Source organism: Falco cherrug, chromosome 5 (genome assembly GCF_023634085.1).
Source record: "Falco cherrug isolate bFalChe1 chromosome 5, bFalChe1.pri, whole genome shotgun sequence".
Lineage (NCBI taxonomy): Eukaryota > Metazoa > Chordata > Aves > Falconiformes > Falconidae > Falco > Falco cherrug.
This window is the reverse complement of record NC_073701.1, coordinates 8,932,118-8,950,523: the sequence shown is the minus strand read 5'-3', so window position 1 is coordinate 8,950,523 and position 18,406 is coordinate 8,932,118. Positions and strand designations below refer to the sequence as shown.

General features: G+C 45.3%; 1 protein-coding gene across 1 annotated transcript in view; it reads right to left on the bottom strand.

Moving 5' to 3' along the window:
- The window catches only part of A2M (alpha-2-macroglobulin), a 30,560-nt gene extending 12,793 nt beyond the window's left edge, over positions 1–17,767 (bottom strand). Inside the window, exons 1-18 of the mRNA XM_055710609.1 lie at positions 17,599–17,767; positions 15,735–15,918; positions 14,509–14,668; positions 13,579–13,631; positions 13,041–13,061; positions 12,517–12,685; positions 11,564–11,648; positions 10,595–10,718; positions 9,214–9,328; positions 8,865–8,974; positions 8,189–8,347; positions 6,632–6,859; positions 6,230–6,293; positions 5,588–5,730; positions 3,583–3,732; positions 2,755–2,925; positions 1,986–2,127; positions 299–407 (exon numbers count right to left, since the gene is read on the bottom strand). Of these exons, the coding sequence (XP_055566584.1) occupies positions 299–407; positions 1,986–2,127; positions 2,755–2,925; positions 3,583–3,732; positions 5,588–5,730; positions 6,230–6,293; positions 6,632–6,859; positions 8,189–8,347; positions 8,865–8,974; positions 9,214–9,328; positions 10,595–10,718; positions 11,564–11,648; positions 12,517–12,685; positions 13,041–13,061; positions 13,579–13,631; positions 14,509–14,668; positions 15,735–15,918; positions 17,599–17,687 (2,276 nt within the window). The 5' untranslated portion in view covers positions 17,688–17,767. The remainder of the gene's footprint in view (positions 1–298; positions 408–1,985; positions 2,128–2,754; positions 2,926–3,582; positions 3,733–5,587; positions 5,731–6,229; positions 6,294–6,631; positions 6,860–8,188; positions 8,348–8,864; positions 8,975–9,213; positions 9,329–10,594; positions 10,719–11,563; positions 11,649–12,516; positions 12,686–13,040; positions 13,062–13,578; positions 13,632–14,508; positions 14,669–15,734; positions 15,919–17,598) is intronic.
- Between the last annotated feature and the right edge of the window lie 639 nt (positions 17,768–18,406).

Sequence of the window (18,406 nt, the reverse complement as noted above, 5' to 3'; positions counted from 1 at the left end):
TAGTGACTATCTGTACCCCTTTTGACCCACTGAACAGCACTGCCTGTGTGAATGTTGAGGCACAGTATGTCTGTTACTGAAGGACCACCCCACACCTTCTTCCAGACCCACAACCATTCCTTGGACACACCTAATCACGGCTGAAGGTAATTCCATCTCACAGGATGGCCAAGTAATCTCTGCAAACAGTGAAGGACTTTTTGGCATTGAAAAGTCTTGACAAACATGCGGGGATTCATGTTTTCACCTTATAAACCAGTTTTACTAAAAAAGAAACAACTGGCCCTAAGGTGCTCACCTTGTAGATACTAAACTCCAAATCCAAGTTTCTGGGAAATACTTTCGGACTGTCTCCGTCACTTCTTCACGAGTGCTTGACCTGGCATAAAATCTATCTGACTCAATGCCTGAATGTGATGAGACGGAAAAGAAATGAACTACTGATAATTCCAAACAAGCAAGATCTACATCAGCATCATGCTTCAGACCGAGAAAGCAGCAACCTATGTGACAATCAGAAGCTGTGCTGGCAGCAGATGTTTGCTGTGGCTGTAGTGAGCCCTGGTACCAACATCAGTGAAGTTTCAGGGTCAGGGCTTATTAGCCAGAGGGGCTAGCCTTCCATTATTTCCATCCCATCAGGACAGCTAGCAATGGAGTATCCCTCTGTTGCACTGTTTTTTGTAGGGTCACTGTGTCGAAAACCACCTCCCTGCCAAAGTTATAGCCTCCTCAAGAACTAGGCTGAAGATGCTCAAACTAAAAAAACGTAGTTGGAATTTGGGAAGGTTAAAAAAAGACTTTTTGACTAAAACAAAATTTTCGTGTTGAAAAACTATTTCCAATAACATATTCTGAGTTTGGGATTAAATTTGGTAAAAAATAAGCCTTCAGCTGAATTTGGTTTTGAACAACTGGAAAACAAAGATGGGGTGAGTGGGACTTGTTTTGCTTGGCTTTTACAAACAGAAAGAGAAATACACCCAAACCCATAAAGAAGAAAAGTTATTATCTGAATTCTAGTTTTTACCATCTTTACTTTGGCTTAATTAATTTCTGTGTTTGGGTAACAATTGTGTAGCTAGCAAGTATCCATACTACCTGCACAACAGGCACCTCCAGAGTCTGAGAAGGAGTCTCAGGGCATGAGTGAAAGCTGCTATCAGAGCTGTATCACATAGCTGACAGGTGACTTGCTTATATTTACCTGTCACGGTATGTCAGCTTTCTTACTGCTGCTTATTTCAGTTTAAAATAATTTTTAAAAAATTTATCCTGCATCTTAGAAGTTCATGTAAGAAGTTGAAACGGTCTTCAAACTGGACATGTACAAAAGCACAGGTTCTCGTGCCAAGGAAAAACTCTGAATCAGTTACCCAGCTACACTAACACAGATTTTCTAGGATATTCCCCTTAACGTGAGACTCTGGAGGATGATACGACCAGTTCTGTTGCCCGAACAGCTACAGCGTAAGAGTTAAGATAGCCCTTAGAAATAGGGTGGGTCCATTTCAGACTGCAATGCATCTTACCATTCTAAGCCCCTAAAGTCTACCAACTTGCCACTGAAAATTTTGTCATCTGGTTTTAATCATACATAAAAACGGGTGAGTCAATGGGGACAAACTGAAAACTATATTGGAGACCCCTTAAGTGATAGCTGGGAGAACAAGTCTACTGTAAAAGCCTAGCGAACAGAGAATTTAGCAGCAGAATAATATCCTGCTCTGCCAGAGTCTTTGAAAACCACCCGGTTCTGCTGACTTCTAATACAGAGTTATCAAAGCTTGTCTGTAGACCTTCACAGTGCAGCAAAAGAGATAAGCCCTACACTCATGCAGAAGCTGAAATCTGTGAACCCACCAATTCAGTACTACTTCCAAGGGTTCAGTTCAAAACCCAAGCTCTTGTTGAAGTATTCAGACCAAAATACAGACAGGATATCTGTTCAGAACAGAGGTGACAACAAAACTCAGTTCCTTTACCGCTTGTCCTCATTTCATACATAGGTGGTCCAGACATGGCTGAAGGTGATGCAAGGCCAGCTGCTGCAGGTATGTAATTCTCAGTGCTGCAATACCAAGGTTTCCTCACCTTGGTATTTGTGAAAAACTTTAAACCCATTTCCTATGGGAGAGAAACCCAACATGGTTTTTTGTAACTGATTCCTATTAAGGTTTACACAGCAGACCTGACATTAGTATTATGCTGCCTTGAAAGGAGAAGCTGTTACTGTCTGTGGGCTGGACCTTGAGATGATCCCCCTCAGCCTTGGGTCTGGGTGCCTGAATGGCTCAGAGACACCAAAGGGTAGACCCGCTCTGTTTCTAGGGTACTGGTTCCAGTCCAATTCCAGCCCAGGGATCAGGATGAGCCAGAGAGTAAATAATAGAGTTTTCTCTCTGGAAGGAAACATCTGTGGCTACGATGCAGCTCAAGGACATATTGATTTATTTGAGGTCACTGTAATGGCACAGGATTATTTACCTCCCACAAGAACCTCATTCCAAATCAACCTCAAAGCTTTTCCTTTAAGAAGAAAACTTCGAGATTGATTCCTTTTCCACCAAGTATAGAGCAAAGCTGGCAAGACAGGTGAAGCTTATGACTCACCGAACTTGCCTCTGGATAGAAATTAGTGTTGGATTATTCCAATTCATAAACCCTTCCCTCGCTGCGTTGCATCATGCCACAAAAGGCTTAAGTATTCTCAGTCCTCCCTCTCCACTCCCTAACCATGCAAGAGGGCTGTACCTTTAGGATGCTATAAGTGTCCTCTTCATTTGTCTCCACTACGGGAGAATAGGTGATCCCATTCAGAACTATGTTCTTCAAGGGGATGCAATTCTCCAGGGGCTCCTCCAAGAGCATGTCTGGACCATGGTGATAGTTACGCAGTTCCTTCACTGGCAGCAAGTTATACACCTAGGCAGAAAGAGCCAGGGTATTTGGCATTTTCAGTGTCCACTGTCACAAAACACAACTGAGGGATTTGGATGCAAGCACCAGAACAGTCACATCACTGCACATACATCCATATTGCTGTGGTCCTCCTTGTGGTGGGAGCAATGGGAATTTGGGAGTCAGAGATACTTCCTCTTTTGTTACTGACAGCATGTTACTCTGGTTATTATGGCCTAAATATATAAAAAATGACACTGGCCAGCCCATCTGCAGTACTTTTTGTCCGTACGCAGGGATTGTTGTTTGCAGCTTGGCATGAAAGGAATAAAAACCTGGAAGTGTCAACTTCCAGATGTTACTCCAAGAAAGTTAATCCATGGCTGGAGAGAATAACTGAAAAATTATGATCAAGCACACAACAGTGTTTGGCTCTGGCCAAGAGAAGCAGTTCCCTTGAAAGAGTTTCCTAATTGCCATCCCTACAGTTGCACAAAACCCATAAGAAACAGCTGCTGCCCAGTTCTCATCTTTTTGCCCATTGGAGGAAGACGAGGAACAGTGCAGGGCAGCTTTCCTGTGTCAGCACTGACAAGAAGGTCTGTTCACTGTTTCCACCCCAGCACTGGGCTGCACTTGCTTTGACCAGCCTCTGACTTGCTCCACAGACTAAGCACTTACAGAGCTGGGTGACAGGTCAGCTTCTGGCTTCATGAGAAGAACACTCTTGTCCACAGCACGGACAGCGCAGAGGGAGTTTGGAGAGGCTCTGAACAGCAAGTGAGCATCAGAGGAAGGCAGGCCTTCAGAAGGAGAGAAGCTTAAATCCACCTGTAGCCACAGGAAAAGCTATGTCACAGGTGCCCTACCCTTGCAGGACTTTTCCCTCCAGTTGAGTGCATTGGTTCTAACCTTACACATAGATACACACACACCCTCCCCCCACTCCCTCTGTGCTGCTGCACAGCGGGGTTGCCTTCCTGCAATGCCAGGAGTCAGCACTAACCGTTCTTGGCAACTTCAAGCATCACAATTGTTCATAAATTTTTAAGGCAGTTTTGAGTTTCATGGCCACCGTGAATGTGATGAGATAATCCTACATTGTGGCTAGATCTCTTCAGGCAGCTGGGCATGGTCTTGAACGAGGCCCAGCCTCTGTACTGCACCCAGATATTGTATGTGGAGAAAAAACAGGGTTGCAAGGACCTTGCTTAGCAGATTTTTTTGGTAACATGAGAAGCAGTGATGCCCTGGAGCAATACTGCAGTATCTACTGGCTGGTAATGATTCTGAAGAACCAGCCTGTTGGCTGAGACCTGCCAGACTTGTGTGACTTCTCCAAAACTTAACTCACAACTCTAATGATCCTGTACCAACCTCTGCCCTGGAAGCTCTTGCTAGCAGAAGTTGTTGTCATAACCATCCCACATGATTTTGTCATACTATGGCTGACCTGCATAAATCTTCCCTTTCCTCACAGTGCAAACCCTCCCCTAACATGCAACGATCAAAGCATCCTCAGAGTAAACATGTTGCCTGACAAAGCAGCATCAGCTGCCAGTCTCCCTCATGTCCCAACAAGACCAAAGCATGCCTTCTGCTGACATCCTCCACCTCTCCCGCGGTGGACTCGTGATCTTCAGACTGCAAAAACAATATTCTTCAGGAAATGGCAGAACAAGGGCTGTAGCAAACTTGCTACTACGAAACTGCCTAGCATAGATATAGCCCAAAGTCTGTCCTATTCTGTCTGACAGCAGCTTTGGATGCGGGATGCTTTCAGAAAGGAAAGCATATCTAAGCATGTAAATCACTTGGTACTTGGCTTGCACCCAGACCTTAATGTATGTTAACGACCTTTAACATATGAACAAAATTCAGGTGACCAAGCTCCTACAGGGACATCAGTCTCAAGAACTCATTTAGCTGGGGTTTTAGCAGGGCAAAGGACTGTCTTTAGCAGCGTCCTGTCTACTATTCTGAAGTCCCAACAGGAATTTTTGAGGTTGTTCTCTTCTTAGGCATGCATCAGTCTGCTCTTCTGCATAAGGAATAAGTGAGGTTATAAGAGAACAACAGTCCCCATGATCACAGAAAGAAGGCTTTATTGTTCTGCACTCTTTCAGTTTCACAACTGCTATTGAAGCACCACTGTGCATTTCTCAGCAAGTTCAAAGCAAGGTTTATCTCCATTTGCATACAGTGGAAATGAAAATGACAGGATGAGCGCGAGCTGAAAGATCTCACAAGTATTAGCTTTGTCCACTGGATTGTGGCTGTGAGTGTTTTATTTTTGCTCTTTTATCCCGCAAGCAGCTACCTCATTGCTGCAACATGTTTTTGTGAAAAGGAGTGAAATACATGTGTTGCAGTATGACAAAATACATGTAGCCCCATTTTTTCTTGCCCAGGACCATCTGTGAGATCAGTGGCTGTGACTAGTTGCTAAGAGGGGTTTTACCGGTGTAGACCCTGCTAGCACCTTTTTTCCAACAGCTGATCTCCTCCAAGCTCACACAAACCAGTAGGCAGTGAAGCTACCTAGAACAATTGACAGATGGCTTGTCCAGTGTTAGTTCAGTGTAAGTAATTCTAAAGAAATTAGCTTAGCCAGGATAAATCTAAATAAGTGAGCTTGACCACAACTGCAGTCCAATGGCTGCTCCCTCAAGAAACGCACACTTACCTTATTGCTGAAACACTTTTCTACATTGAACTTGGTTGAATCAGCAATCACCTCCCTGCTAGGGGCAGTGGTGTAGACAAGCACTTGGGCCACTGGAGCAATATCAGCTTGCACAGGCAGCTGTAGCAAGAAGACCCCACTGGCTAGCAAACAAAACAAAAGCAAAAAATTAAGTACAGGAAGCCTGCTCTGGAGCAGCCAAAATTCTAGTTTTGACTTCATTCTAAACTTCGCCCTAGGCATGATGAAACTCCAGGCCTCCAAGTACGATTGATTGGTGCTCACAGAGATGCATAAGTCTTACTGTCTGGCTGAAAAGGCCTGTTTCAAGTCCTGTTTTCCAGTGCCTGAGCATGCTGAATTTTGGTTCAGCTTCTAAAAACAGACCATCAGGCTGTGTCTTCTAGGAACACTGGAGTCCCAGAAATGCAGTGTCAGAAGAAAAGACAGCTGGCACAGGGGATTAGAGCAAATCTGTGCAAAGCCTAAATGAAGGCAGAGAAAAGAAAGCTCAAAATCTTCCCATATCTTAGGGAACATGTAGATGTGGATCCCTCCATTTATATGGAAGCAGCCTGTATGTCTGCCACAGTTGCCTAGCCTCCCAGGATAGCGACAATTTGGCAGGGGAGAGGAACTCACCACTTTCCTGGTCCAAATCCAGAATGTGGGTGCCTGATTGCTTAATGATTCCCTTGGCCGTCACCTGAACAGAAGGAGAAACTCAGCTGTGACTGAGGTTATGCATGAGCCAAACCTTGAAGAAGGGGAACCTGAGAGGAGAGCAGCTGAGCTGTGTCTGCTGCTCCACCCTGCTCAGCTGCTTTCTGTCTCCCTGTGGCAGAATCCCAGGGCTCGCCCAGGGGGCAATGGGACATCTTAACTCTTCTGCTCCTAACCCAGACCTTCCTTTTTGTGGAAAAAGAGCATATGAAAGATGATGGGGAAAGCGTTTAAAGCCTGCTGACAGAAACCACAGTTCCCATCTCCAGCCCCCGTACAATTACCAGTGACAACCTCATTGCATGGCAGGTGCAAGCTTACCAGGTAGTAAAAGACAAATTTCTTCTGCTCTCCTATGGCCTCTGGAGTAAGGATATAGTGTACCCGGACCTCTGTGGAGGAGCCACAGCTTAGTGTCTCAGACTTGGGCTCAATTTTGAGGAAGCTCTTACTAGGAGAGTAAAAGCGCTTCAGCTGGAGATAGCCTTCTTCATAACGTGGAACAACCCAGGAACGATCATAGCAGTAGGGGTGTGTTTTATGAGTTGCCTGGAAAAGAGGAAAATACACACATAGATCCTTAAATGCAGATGGCTGAACTGGAGCCAAAATTCATGGCCTCATATTAAAGGTACGGTATTTTTTACATTAAAGCAACAAGGTAGTCTACAAAAAAAAAACCAAAACCCATGAGTTCGGAAGATGCAAGACAGGGTGGTATCCTTAGCAAATTATTGGGAATAAACTCACTCCCAGAGAAGTCGTGGTTTGTCTCAGAGAAGTCGAATCACAGAATGAATTACAGAATGGTTTGGGTTGGAAGGGACCTTAAAGATCAATAGTTCCAAGAGCTCACACCTTCCACTAGACCAGGTTGCTCAAAGCCTTGAACACTTCCAGGGATGGGGGTACACACAACTTCGCTGGGCAACCTGTGCCAGTGTCTCACCACCCTCACAGTAAAGAATGTCTTCCTAACACCTAATCTACATCTACCCTCTTTCAATTTAATACCATTCCCCTTTTTTCTGTCACTACATGCCATGTCAGTTGTTTGTTTACTATTAGTGTCACCTCAAGGGCTCTTTAACCCTAATACTTTGTCCTTTCTTATATCCTGTTAGTTTAAAGAGAAAAGTCGATTTTCATTTTTCTTCTCATTATTGGCACTGGAGAAGGGATAGTGCTGTTCAGTTCATAGATTACCAGTGCCAAGATCAAGCTAAGGGTGCTATAGAAAATGAGGATACATCTCCACCTGAGAATTCAAAACCTAAACTGAATAGAAGTTTAGGAGCTGAAAGAGTCCAGGTCTTCTTAAAAATGAGAGCAAGGGGAGGTATTTCACACTTAGAAGAGTGCTACTTCAGCATTTCATGTGCCTCACATGCTGTGCTCTTATTTCCTTATCTTTCTCACTATACTTGGGAATGATAAATTAAACCCTGAGAGATGCAGATTGCCTTAACTGACCATAATGGATATTGAGATGAGACAGTCGGGAAATCATTTCATTGAAAAGACAGCGAAGCACTAGCAGCACTCCACTATGGGAGTTAGACCCACCCTTGAAACAGATTTGTCTAGGTAAGGCTGGTGATCCTTTGGAGCAGTATGGACTATCATGATCTTTTGATGCTCTTTCTAACCCTATATTGTTATTTCCAAGCAGAAATCAACTATTTACAAGCTAAGTGCACTTCTGACATGGTAACCCGGTTTGTTGTATGACTATTCCCACCACGCTGGTGTCAAGGTTGGCACAACCAACCAGGAACAAGAAGATAAGTGGTTTAGCATGTATAGTAGAAACTTCAGAGGTACTCCCCTTCCAGCCCTGTGGGTCACTTCGTTACCTCCTCTGCCCGCAGGACTCACCCTAATTCCAACAGAATCAAAGTACAGCATGGAAGTGTTCAGGGCGAACTGTGCCCTGCCCTCTTCATTTGTTGTGTAGTTGACTTCCTGGTGTCCTTGTAAAGAAATCCTCACGATTTCATTGGCAATTGGAGCACCAGACCCATCCACTAGTTTCACCTGGAGGAGCAAAAAGAGTACAGTATAGAGGGAGAGGAATACCTGTCAGCTGAACAGACCAGTAGACCACCAGGCTAAGGATGTTGGTCTCACATCAGGCAAGAAGCCTCCACTGTACTTCACATGTACAGCACCTGTCTCTTTCAGAGAGCTGCAGACTTTCTGAATCATTTTTTGGCCCTTTCTTATCTCCGCCTCTGGGTCAGAGGAGTGGACTTGGAGACTGATATGCACTCAGACCCCTTAGATCTCCTATTAAACAGGCAACTGGAAAAGCAGAATTGTACTTGACTGGAGAAACAGAAGCCCAAGGGCAGAGGGGTAAGCAGAATGAGGGCTGTGATCTCAGCTGCTGTTCCCCAGTTCAAGAGCCTGCAGAGGAGAGGGGCACCACAGGGATTAGGAGCACTGACATCCAGCATCTTTGCAGAGGTGGGGCACGTATCCATCCAGGATACATAGCTCAGGCGCATGTTTACTTGGCTCTCATGGCATTCCATTCTCATGGTTTCCCTACCTGCCCAAAGAAGGGGAGTCCAGGTTTGTAGTGGGAGTCTGAATGCTCAAAGGTGATTTTGGTAATCGTGGTTGTGATCTCAGAGAAGCTTGATCCAGTCAACTCCACTCCTGCAGGAAGAAGCATGAAGAATTAGTTTGCCACTGCCTGACCAGAATTACTTTTATTCAAGGCCAATCCTCCTTTGCTGGACAAGCAATTTTGTTGATTCTCCTGGCCTCCACGTAGGAAAACATTAGGATTCCACAAAAGCAAGAGTCTGCTTTTCTCCCTCATTCCTACTTGGCAGACCCCTCTGCTGGTCTTTCCCAGGCCTATTACATGGCTCTTTGATCCAGATGATGTATACCTGTCTCCTCTTCTTTAATCTTAGCCTCCACACGGAGCTTGTTCTCATATCCACTTCTCTTAAGCTGGAATAATTTGGTCTTTATCATTTCAGAAATGCAGCCATAGTTGTCTGTCTGTTGAAGGAAAACAAACAAGACCATTACAGTCTCATTTATATAATGTTTATCCAACTTAATGAATCCATCACTGTGCATTGCTCTGAACTGGAAGAGAAGGCCATAACCTCACAGACCATTCCCTCTCATGTTTCTATCAAAACTGGAAAAGCACGTAAGTAACTTGGCAAGGAGCATTTTGGAGTACTTGCAGCAACATCAGAACAAAGAGTTTGCAACCTAGAAGATTTTTTGTGTATGTGTGTGTGAAGTTTAAAATTGCAAGCACTTGATACAGAAGCGTGGAGAATTATTCAAGTGTTTACCACACAGGAAATGTTCACCAGGCATCAGGCACATTTAGCTGCTGACTTAAAATGCACAAGCTGTATGAGTGACACATAAAGCAAAGCCTGTGTATGTGTAGAAAGAAGATGACAGCTGGAAAAGTATTTCCAAGGCTTGTCACCTCTCTTCAGCATCTTCATGTACAAGGCAGGTCTCCACAGAAAAAGGAGTAGATGCCTGGAACAAGGTTAGCACCACAGAGTTCATATTTTCTTTTAACTTAGGTAACAAAAGCAGTAGCAGAGGCAATTGTGGGGATCATACTGTGGCAGACCCCAAAGACCATAAGAATGTCTTCTGCTTGCTTTCTTGTCCTGGCATATTTCCACAATTGCTGTTACCCCAGCTTCTGTCAGTTAAGCTAGTGCTGTTGAACTGCCAGTGCTCCAAACACCATTCAGTTTCACTCTTGCAGACTTGCCAGTCTAAAGAGTGAAAAAAGTTGTAATTTTCTTCTGCTTGTCTTCAGTGCTGCTTCTAAACCCATATTCCTTTCCTTCTTGTTCAAACTGCATCACCCCTCCCCTGGTTTCTGCTCCTTTCCTGCTTCTAACACCAACTTCTGATGGCACACACTGTAGTGTAAGCCAACCCCAACTCTGCTCTCATCGCTCATGCCTTTTCTATCTCCCTTCTCTCTTATACTCTCTACACTCCACCTGACCTTTTTTTTGTTTCTTCCGCCTCTTCCTTCTCCATCAGCTTCTTGCCTTTACACACATCTTTCTTACTGCACAGACATTCCCCCCTTTTTTCCCTTTCACATTTCATCTCGCACCCAATCTTCCCTCCTTCAGACTTCCTTAAAATACATGGAGTCTCTGCCCTCTTCACTCTGTGCTTGTACATACTCAGAGGAACCCTGCACCTACAAGGCATGCTCAGTAAACCACACTTTCTCCTATCACTCTACCCACATGAGAAATCATGACTCACTTTTCCAGAGAACTCATCACACACTGCTCTCGCTTCTTCTCCATAGCAGGCAGTGGATGCGTGTTCAAACTTCCTGCAGACACGGAAGCTCACAAGACCAGGAACAGGCTTTCCAAATGTGTATCTACCAGCAGGATTGAAAGAAAAATAGAGCCATTAGAAATGTAAGAAGAATGGGAAAAAATTACTAGCTTAGCCCCTGTCAAGCCAGGACTCTTCCCTAGAACTGCCTCCAGGATACAACAGGGTCATCACAGGAAATAAAATGTAGAAAGAAATTCAGTAACATTTTAGGATCAAGCTGGGCAACGGAGGCAGGAGCACTAAATCTTACAGTCCTGATTGCAACCTTGGGAATAACATATAAGTCTTCGCAATTCATTTACCCTAATGTTGATTTCGTTGAGAGTACCCCTCATCTTGGAGAACATGCTGCAAATATCTACCCCACCGCCCAATTCTGGTAGAACTGGCTTGTGTCTGTATGTGCACTGAGTCTTTTGGCTTGTTCTTCAGCCAAAGCCATGGATTTTCCTGCAGGATATATGGAACATTGCTATGCAGAATTGCATGAGGTGCCCCAAGGGAAAGAGGGCAGCTCCATCATTTATGGTTTCCTTTCAGTGATGACAAGTAGAAACCACAGTTAAAACATCACTCCCAGGTAAACTAAACTGAAGAGCTCTTCCCTAGCACTCTGGCTGGTCTGAAATCCTCTATGACTCAAAAAATATGCAAAAAGACCCCTCCCAAAATCCAGAGGAATATCTTTCTACATGTTACGTACAAAGTGTCCCAAGCAATAATTGTTGCCTTTTGTCTAATGGTAGATGTAGTCTCTTTGGTACTGGGACCCCAAAACGATTAAGAAATATAATGAAGTATCATATCCCAATCTCCCAACTGGACTTTCAGCAGCAGTTGAAGAAAAACCTGAAACCAAGAAGGACTTTAAAGAACGACACTCACAGACCACAAACTGTCACCTTCAGCTTCTCATCAAGAATGGTGATCACCTTGGGCATTTTCACTGTTACTTCAAACTTTGGCAGCACTGCAGCAGAACCAAAGGAAAACAGTCCATGATGTGGTGGGGGGTAACATAAGAACGAGACATGAAGGCTGTTCAAAGGCTATTCTTACAAATGGCCTGAAACCCATTCGCACCTGAATGGTCAGATTTTAGAGGCTTCTGTCACCTGTACATCCCACTGTCATCAGCAAAAACCACAGGCACTCAACCAGCCACTGTGCCAGCTAAGAAGACAGCATTATTCCACCAGCTATTAAAATACAGCAACTTCTTAGATAACACATGCCTTATCAGTCCCACAGCAGTAGGACACAGTAAAATGAGAGTTAAGTCAACAGAATTCTTCCACAAACATACAGAGCTGGGACTGCAGCCTGGTCTCTGCATTTCCAAAGCGCGTAGATCTTGCCAATTTGAAAAATCGGAAGACCCCATAGCTTCCCTGGTGACTTAGCACAGGGTGACATCACATCCAAACCCGGCTGCAGGAGGGGAAGTGGATGGTGACTTGGGACAACTAGGAGGGATTCAGGGCACAGAGCATGGTAAGAGACTTGTAACTGAAAGAGATCAAAGGACTTCCAGACTCATCTTCCAGGACTCATCTCTGCTGCATGAGCCAGATCACGTCAGACCGTATAAAAACAGCTGCAGCTGCCTTGCTGGGGTGGGAAGCTACGTTGGTTGCAACCATTTTCTAGCCAAGCAGATGGAACTGGCATAGTGGGGAGAGCACCAGAGAGAGGTTAAGACACAAAGGTGTGCTTGGGAGGGAAAGGACACAGTGACATTTTTCCAGCCATCCTGGTCAGATCTACCTTGTGTTCAGTTAAGCTTTTATACCCCACAGGACTAGCTGTTGGGAACTTGAAACTGCAGCAACAGTTACCATACTCCTCCACAGAGAAAGGATGCCGAATTGTCTTCCCAGAGGCCTTCTGCACCACTACTGTGTAGGTCCCTTGCATAGGTTCAGAGGTGAGGTTGAAGAACAGCTGGATTAATCCCATCTTTAATTCTGCCTTTGTCCACTGGTAGAGACGGTTTTTCTTTGGGTCCTACAGGTAATGTGATCACAAGGATTGTGAGAACAGGAAGAGTCTGCAACAAGAACTAAAAAACATTAGCAAAAGCAATGAGAGGACGCCCACCCCAGTGTCTCAGGGGGCTGCAGGGCAGGAGTGGGGGGCTCTGGCAGAGTTGTGTATGTGTGGAGCCCAGGGCTAGACAATAGAAGGAGCTGTAACATGTACATGGTTACCACCATATGAGTTAAAGCTCTGTATATTTGAATTAACGTGATAGACCCACTTAATACACAAAATAGACAAGAATCATGTTGATGCAACCAGTAGTTATTCTGCCAGGTTGAGGTGCAATAGGTGTGAACATGAACCGAATGTTTGTACATACCTCAATATATACCAGCGGAAACTAGAAAAAGAAAAAAAGGAAAAGCATATTTAGACAGAGTGCGAGCAACGCAGTCAAATGACCAGCGCTATGTCCACATTTCAGGGAACAAGCTGATCACCCAATGGAGTAAGGAAAAAATTCCTGGTATGGAGCAACAGAGCCTTTTGAGGTACATCAAGGTGGGGGAGGCAATTCTTTGTATCAGCAGAAAAGTCAGGTGAAATTACTAACTCTGGATGATCTGCAATACTAGTAACAGTAGGTGTACACCGTGATAATGGCAGATTTGCCCACTGCTGAGGTGTTTACACCAGCGCTGTTCATTTGCAGTTTGTCAAACTTTACAAGAGTGCAGAGGACAGCATTATGCAGAAATTTAAGAACAGAGCCTGTTAACAAGATCTGAGGTAACCCAGGAATTGCACAATTATCTCGGTGTACCAAGAGCTCTCCCCAAAAGACACTTCTTCCCTCTCTTTACCCACATAAATGACTTAAGACCAAACAACTAGTGAAAAGGAAGCATCACACTTACCATCTCATTCAAGGGACGGAAGTTGTTATCTAGAGAAACGATTCTGAACAGGACTGATGGAGAAAGGCAGACAGTGAGGTTCCACAGCATAGTCACCAACCAAAAAACATCAGTTGAAAAAACAAATGGTACAACAGAGAACAGACCTGTTCTCTTCTAAAGAAATTCCATTCACCAGAAAGCTAAGTCATGCTAGAAGCTTACCCATGTAAGAAATTACATGAGTAAGAGGATGTTAAGAGCAAATCCATGGCAGTGCAAACACCTTACTGATCATGGGCATCAGAATCTTGTTTATCAGGACCAAATTTAAATTTAAGTTGCCTTTGCCTACTTTGCAAGGATACATTTTCACATTGGAATTCACAGGGGTCTTTTAATTTTGTTACAACTAGACTGACTTCTTAGGAAAGATGAATGCAAGCGGATTATCTCAGCACTTGGCTGCAAGTTTGTGCTGGCTCTGGATGGATAGAGAATTCAGTGCCTCTTTTAGGACACTCATTTCTGTCAAGGCCAAATTTAGATCAATGACCCAGAAGAAATAAATGGCTTATATAGTTCTCTCTGTCTTCATTGAGCAAAATCAGCTGCTGCTTTGAAAACTATTTCATGACCTAGTCTGAATTTTGGCCCTGTTCTCTGCAGGACAAATATCTAGTCTTTCTCCAATTTTAATGCAGACCCTGCATGAACTACAACAACAACAGAGCCCCCAGGGACAGAGGGCGTGTGTGCAGGTGGCCCAAATATGCGCATGTATCTTAAAGTTCCCCAGATTGCTCCTACATGGAGCATTAAAAACGTAAGCCTCAGCCATGAGGTTGCAGTTCTGACCCCCGCTGAAAGCAGTCAGCCTCTGTCCAGCATAGTCCAACAGTTTCAGTATGAATTTTTGCTTCAAATACGTCTCCACCCCTTCCCTGGTACCTGTCTGTCCGGGCTTGTAGATGGGTTTGTCTGTCTGGACGAAGACCAAGCTCTCAGAATCCTTGACCAGCACCGACTTGCGGCTCCTGAACTGCAGTGTCGCCCCCTTCACCGTCACAGTGATAAATGTGACTGGTGACTGCCTGTTTGATTTTGGAAGCTGGAGAATAAGAAGGCAACCCTGTTACAGACCACCTTTAACAGCTTCCTGAACTGAACTGGCCTTTATGAAATACATCTAATGTAATCCTGATGGACCCAACACAAAGGTGAGGGGAACTATAACCAGGAACAGAGGCTGATCCTTACTTGCCCCATATTCTTACTCATTCCTAGTGCTATGCAGTGATTACGCAAGTGTCATGCAGCAGAGGAGCTCCCAGCTCTGCCACCCAATTTTAAGAAATTCTTACTGCCCTAGCCAAAGCCGTTCTGTCCTTTTCCTTTTGACATTCACAGGGGCAATGGAATAATCCCCCTTCTCTTTCAGATAATGTCCCTAGTCCTTGCAAACCAGACATGCCAGATCTCTATACATCTCTCTCCAAGTGATAAAATTCAGTCTTCAGCCTATATGTGACAAACCCAGACACAGATGCCAACCTGTTCAGTGTCCTGAAGACCACCAGTTCCTTGGCCTTCAGACCAAAGACATAATCTATGCTCTGAGACAGATGACCAAGTTTCGTCGTTCCCTATGACTTGTTACACTGACTGAGGCTGTCAATTACATTAATTATTAATTTCATGCTTCACTCTCTTTTTCAGGCACAGGCAATCACAGCTTTGTGATTCTTACATTCTTACATTAATTCAGTGTATTATATGCATAAGGCAAGAAGTATCTGAGGTCCAAAAGCTCTACCCCAATTTGAAAGCACTCAAGTGACAATTTGTGGCTGTTGAAGGATGAAATGGAGAACCATTTGAAGAAGCTGTGCACCAAACAGCCATCAAGAGTGTCAATACTAAACCCACTTCTTTTTCCTGGCCTTTCCTTCTTCTGTCCTAGAGAGAGGCTGGCTTTCCAGGATTCAGCATTTCCCATTCAGCCAGCATGCTAAAGGAGATCTCAGCAGTGAGAGGCTGTTGAGGATGGACATGCACATACCTTTGGCCAAGAGGGAAGTGAATACCTACACAGCGTTACTCTGGTCATTACTACTCATTGCCCTTGCAGTTTACCCTTGGCACAAGGGACCATCCCCCAAGGATGACATACTCACAGAGAAAGGGATGCAGGTGAACACATCCTGCTCTGACACCACATCGTCAATCAAGCTCCTGTTTTCCCCTTGATACTCGAGTGTGGCACTCAGCGTCACGGACTCGTTCAGGTGGGTCAGCTGAACACAGACTTTCTCAGGAGAATCAGTGTGTATCAGAAAGGGCAGTAGCACCATATACTGCCTAGGAACAGGGGAGAAGGACAGGTCAGAGGAGCAGGAAGAAGTAACAGGAGCTGTACAGAACGAACAAAGAAACCAATCCGATGACTACAGCCTTCACTGTACAGGGAAAGAGGTGCATTTCCTAGAAGTGTAACAAGTTTTCCAGCATGTCTGTAACAGCAGAGGAAAGCAGAGAAGCCAGTCTCAAAAGTAAAACACCACAGGAAATCCTCAATGCAAACGCCTGGAAGGGATAAGTTTTTCCATGTCCTGGTACTTCCTGCTGGGACCCCGAATAACGCCAGTGGGGAAAAGTCGATTGTCACCTTTGCTAGACACTGTTAGCAGGACTCAGGAGCCACACAAGTGCCGGTACCTGGTGCATAAATGCCATCACTGCAAACCACCTGTAGCACTACCCTCATTCCTCGCAGAGACCCGAAACTGCCACGGCGTGGTGCCAGATCTTCAGCAAAAACAGTCGAGCACATTTCAGGTTTTCAGGGAAGCAAGGCCCTGTGTCTCAGCCCAAGTAGGAGGTCCCTGCTCAGCCCTATGCAGTCCCCCTCCCAGCGGAGCAACTTGCCGGTGGTGTCCTAGTGCCCGGCGCTGCATCTGGCTATCAAACCTGATCCACCTAATGGCAACCAACAGTGCTGCCTTTTGGGTGAGCAAGGACTGGCCTCTGAACGGCATCCCCAGAGCACCAAGCAGCTGGGAGAAGAGCCCTCAAAATCTCAGCAATAAGGTAGGGCATTACCTTTGGCAGTAGGGGAGGCTCTAACACCTTTACGTCCATCAGCTGGTCTGCAGGGAGAAAGATCTGGCCCCTCAAATCCCAACCCTGCTATCTGCTTACCCTGCATTTGATGAAAGCCCTGCAGCACAGCCTTGCTTTGCTGGGGAGGAAAAGATATTGCCAATAAGACACTGCCAAAAACCCAAAGGAGAAAGTCTCTGAGATGTCAGGACCCCTCATGTGCTGCTCCTGCCATACATGTACACACATGCCCACAACACACGCTCCCTTCACATACAAACAGGGCAAAAGGGGATGAAGGGATGCAGGACAATATACTCTCACAGATCTTAACAGTCACTGTTTTACAGTGCCATATAGCCCTGGGTGATGAGGGAATTTTCATTTCATTGGCCGAGCTGAAAAATGTGAATTAAAAAATAAAAACATTTCTGGTCATGCCAGATCTGTTATTTGTTCCTTTTCTTCTCATTATAAATCAAAAAGTACACTCGCATCTCCTGGGTAGCCTAGGAATAGGGTAGCCAGCCCAAAATGAAATCTTTCATTGTCTTTTAGAAAAAGTCTGTCGCTTAAGAACAAAATTGAATATGTAAACAGTTATAAAAAGTTGCCTTTCAAAAGAACCAATTTTATGCAGAAAACTTTGTTGAATCCTGTGAATTCACTGAAGCAGCAAAAGGTATTCTCATAGATGTTTCCCTCTTTTTTCCTTTTTTTTTTCTTTTTTTTTTCCCCTGAAGTTTTACTGGTATCTCAGTTTCACAGACTGCTTGGGGTCCCCCTGAAGCACTGAGGTTTCTGTTTGTAGAAGACACTTTACCCCACCCCAGTGTCTTTATCCCTGTGTAAAAAAGTAGGCAGAAGTCACAAATCAACAGACACAGGAATGCAACCCAGGCCTCCTGCATGCCCCGAGACCCCCCCTGCATAGCTTACGGCTCTGTGGTGGGTGAGGTGTCTCCAGGGAGGAAGAAGAGGAGAAGGAGGAAGATGCTTGGTTTGATGAGCAGCCCATCCTTCCCCATGGTGATGGTGAGTCAAGCAGACACCCAGCCTGGTCCGATGCGGTGCTGCTTGTGCTTTCCCTCTGCTCTCCGAGTCAGCCAACCCCTTTATACTCCCCTCTGCAAACAGCCGGGGGGCTGGAGGAGATAAGGGCTGGGGGCCAGGCCCCATCCAACAACAGGGAGAGGCGTAAGGAGGAGCTGGAACTAGCCGCTCTGCAGCTCTGAGTCTGGGCAGAGGGCCAGGTGCTGGGGGGGAGAGGGAGGGGAGGGTGCCCAGCAGGCTGGAGTTGTCTCTCTTTTGGGGCAGGGCGGCAAGCAATGGTGGAGGAAAGTGGTAGCTAAAGAAAAGGGCTAACAGCAGAGGATAAGGGGAACGCCTCCATTTCTGGCAGGGCTCCCTGTGTGGAGCTGGACACCGCACTGGTCATGGAGGCTGCTGGAGCGGCAGGAGCACTTTGAATTGCTTCAAACCAGGAGCAGGAGATTGACCTGGAGGTTAGGAAACAAGAGTAGGTGCGCCTAACGCCCACTTACAGGCAGGATCTGAAAGCAGGGAATGCAAACTCCAAGAATTCCAAAAAACATCCCCCTCCACCCACCCTGCTCCCTTGTGCTCTCCATTCCTGGTCCCACGAGGACTAAATGCCAGGAAAAGGGGCCAGAGAGTGCCTCGACAATCAAGCCATCTATGATAATCTGGCCTTCACCCTGACAGAAACAGGGACAGTGACATGATG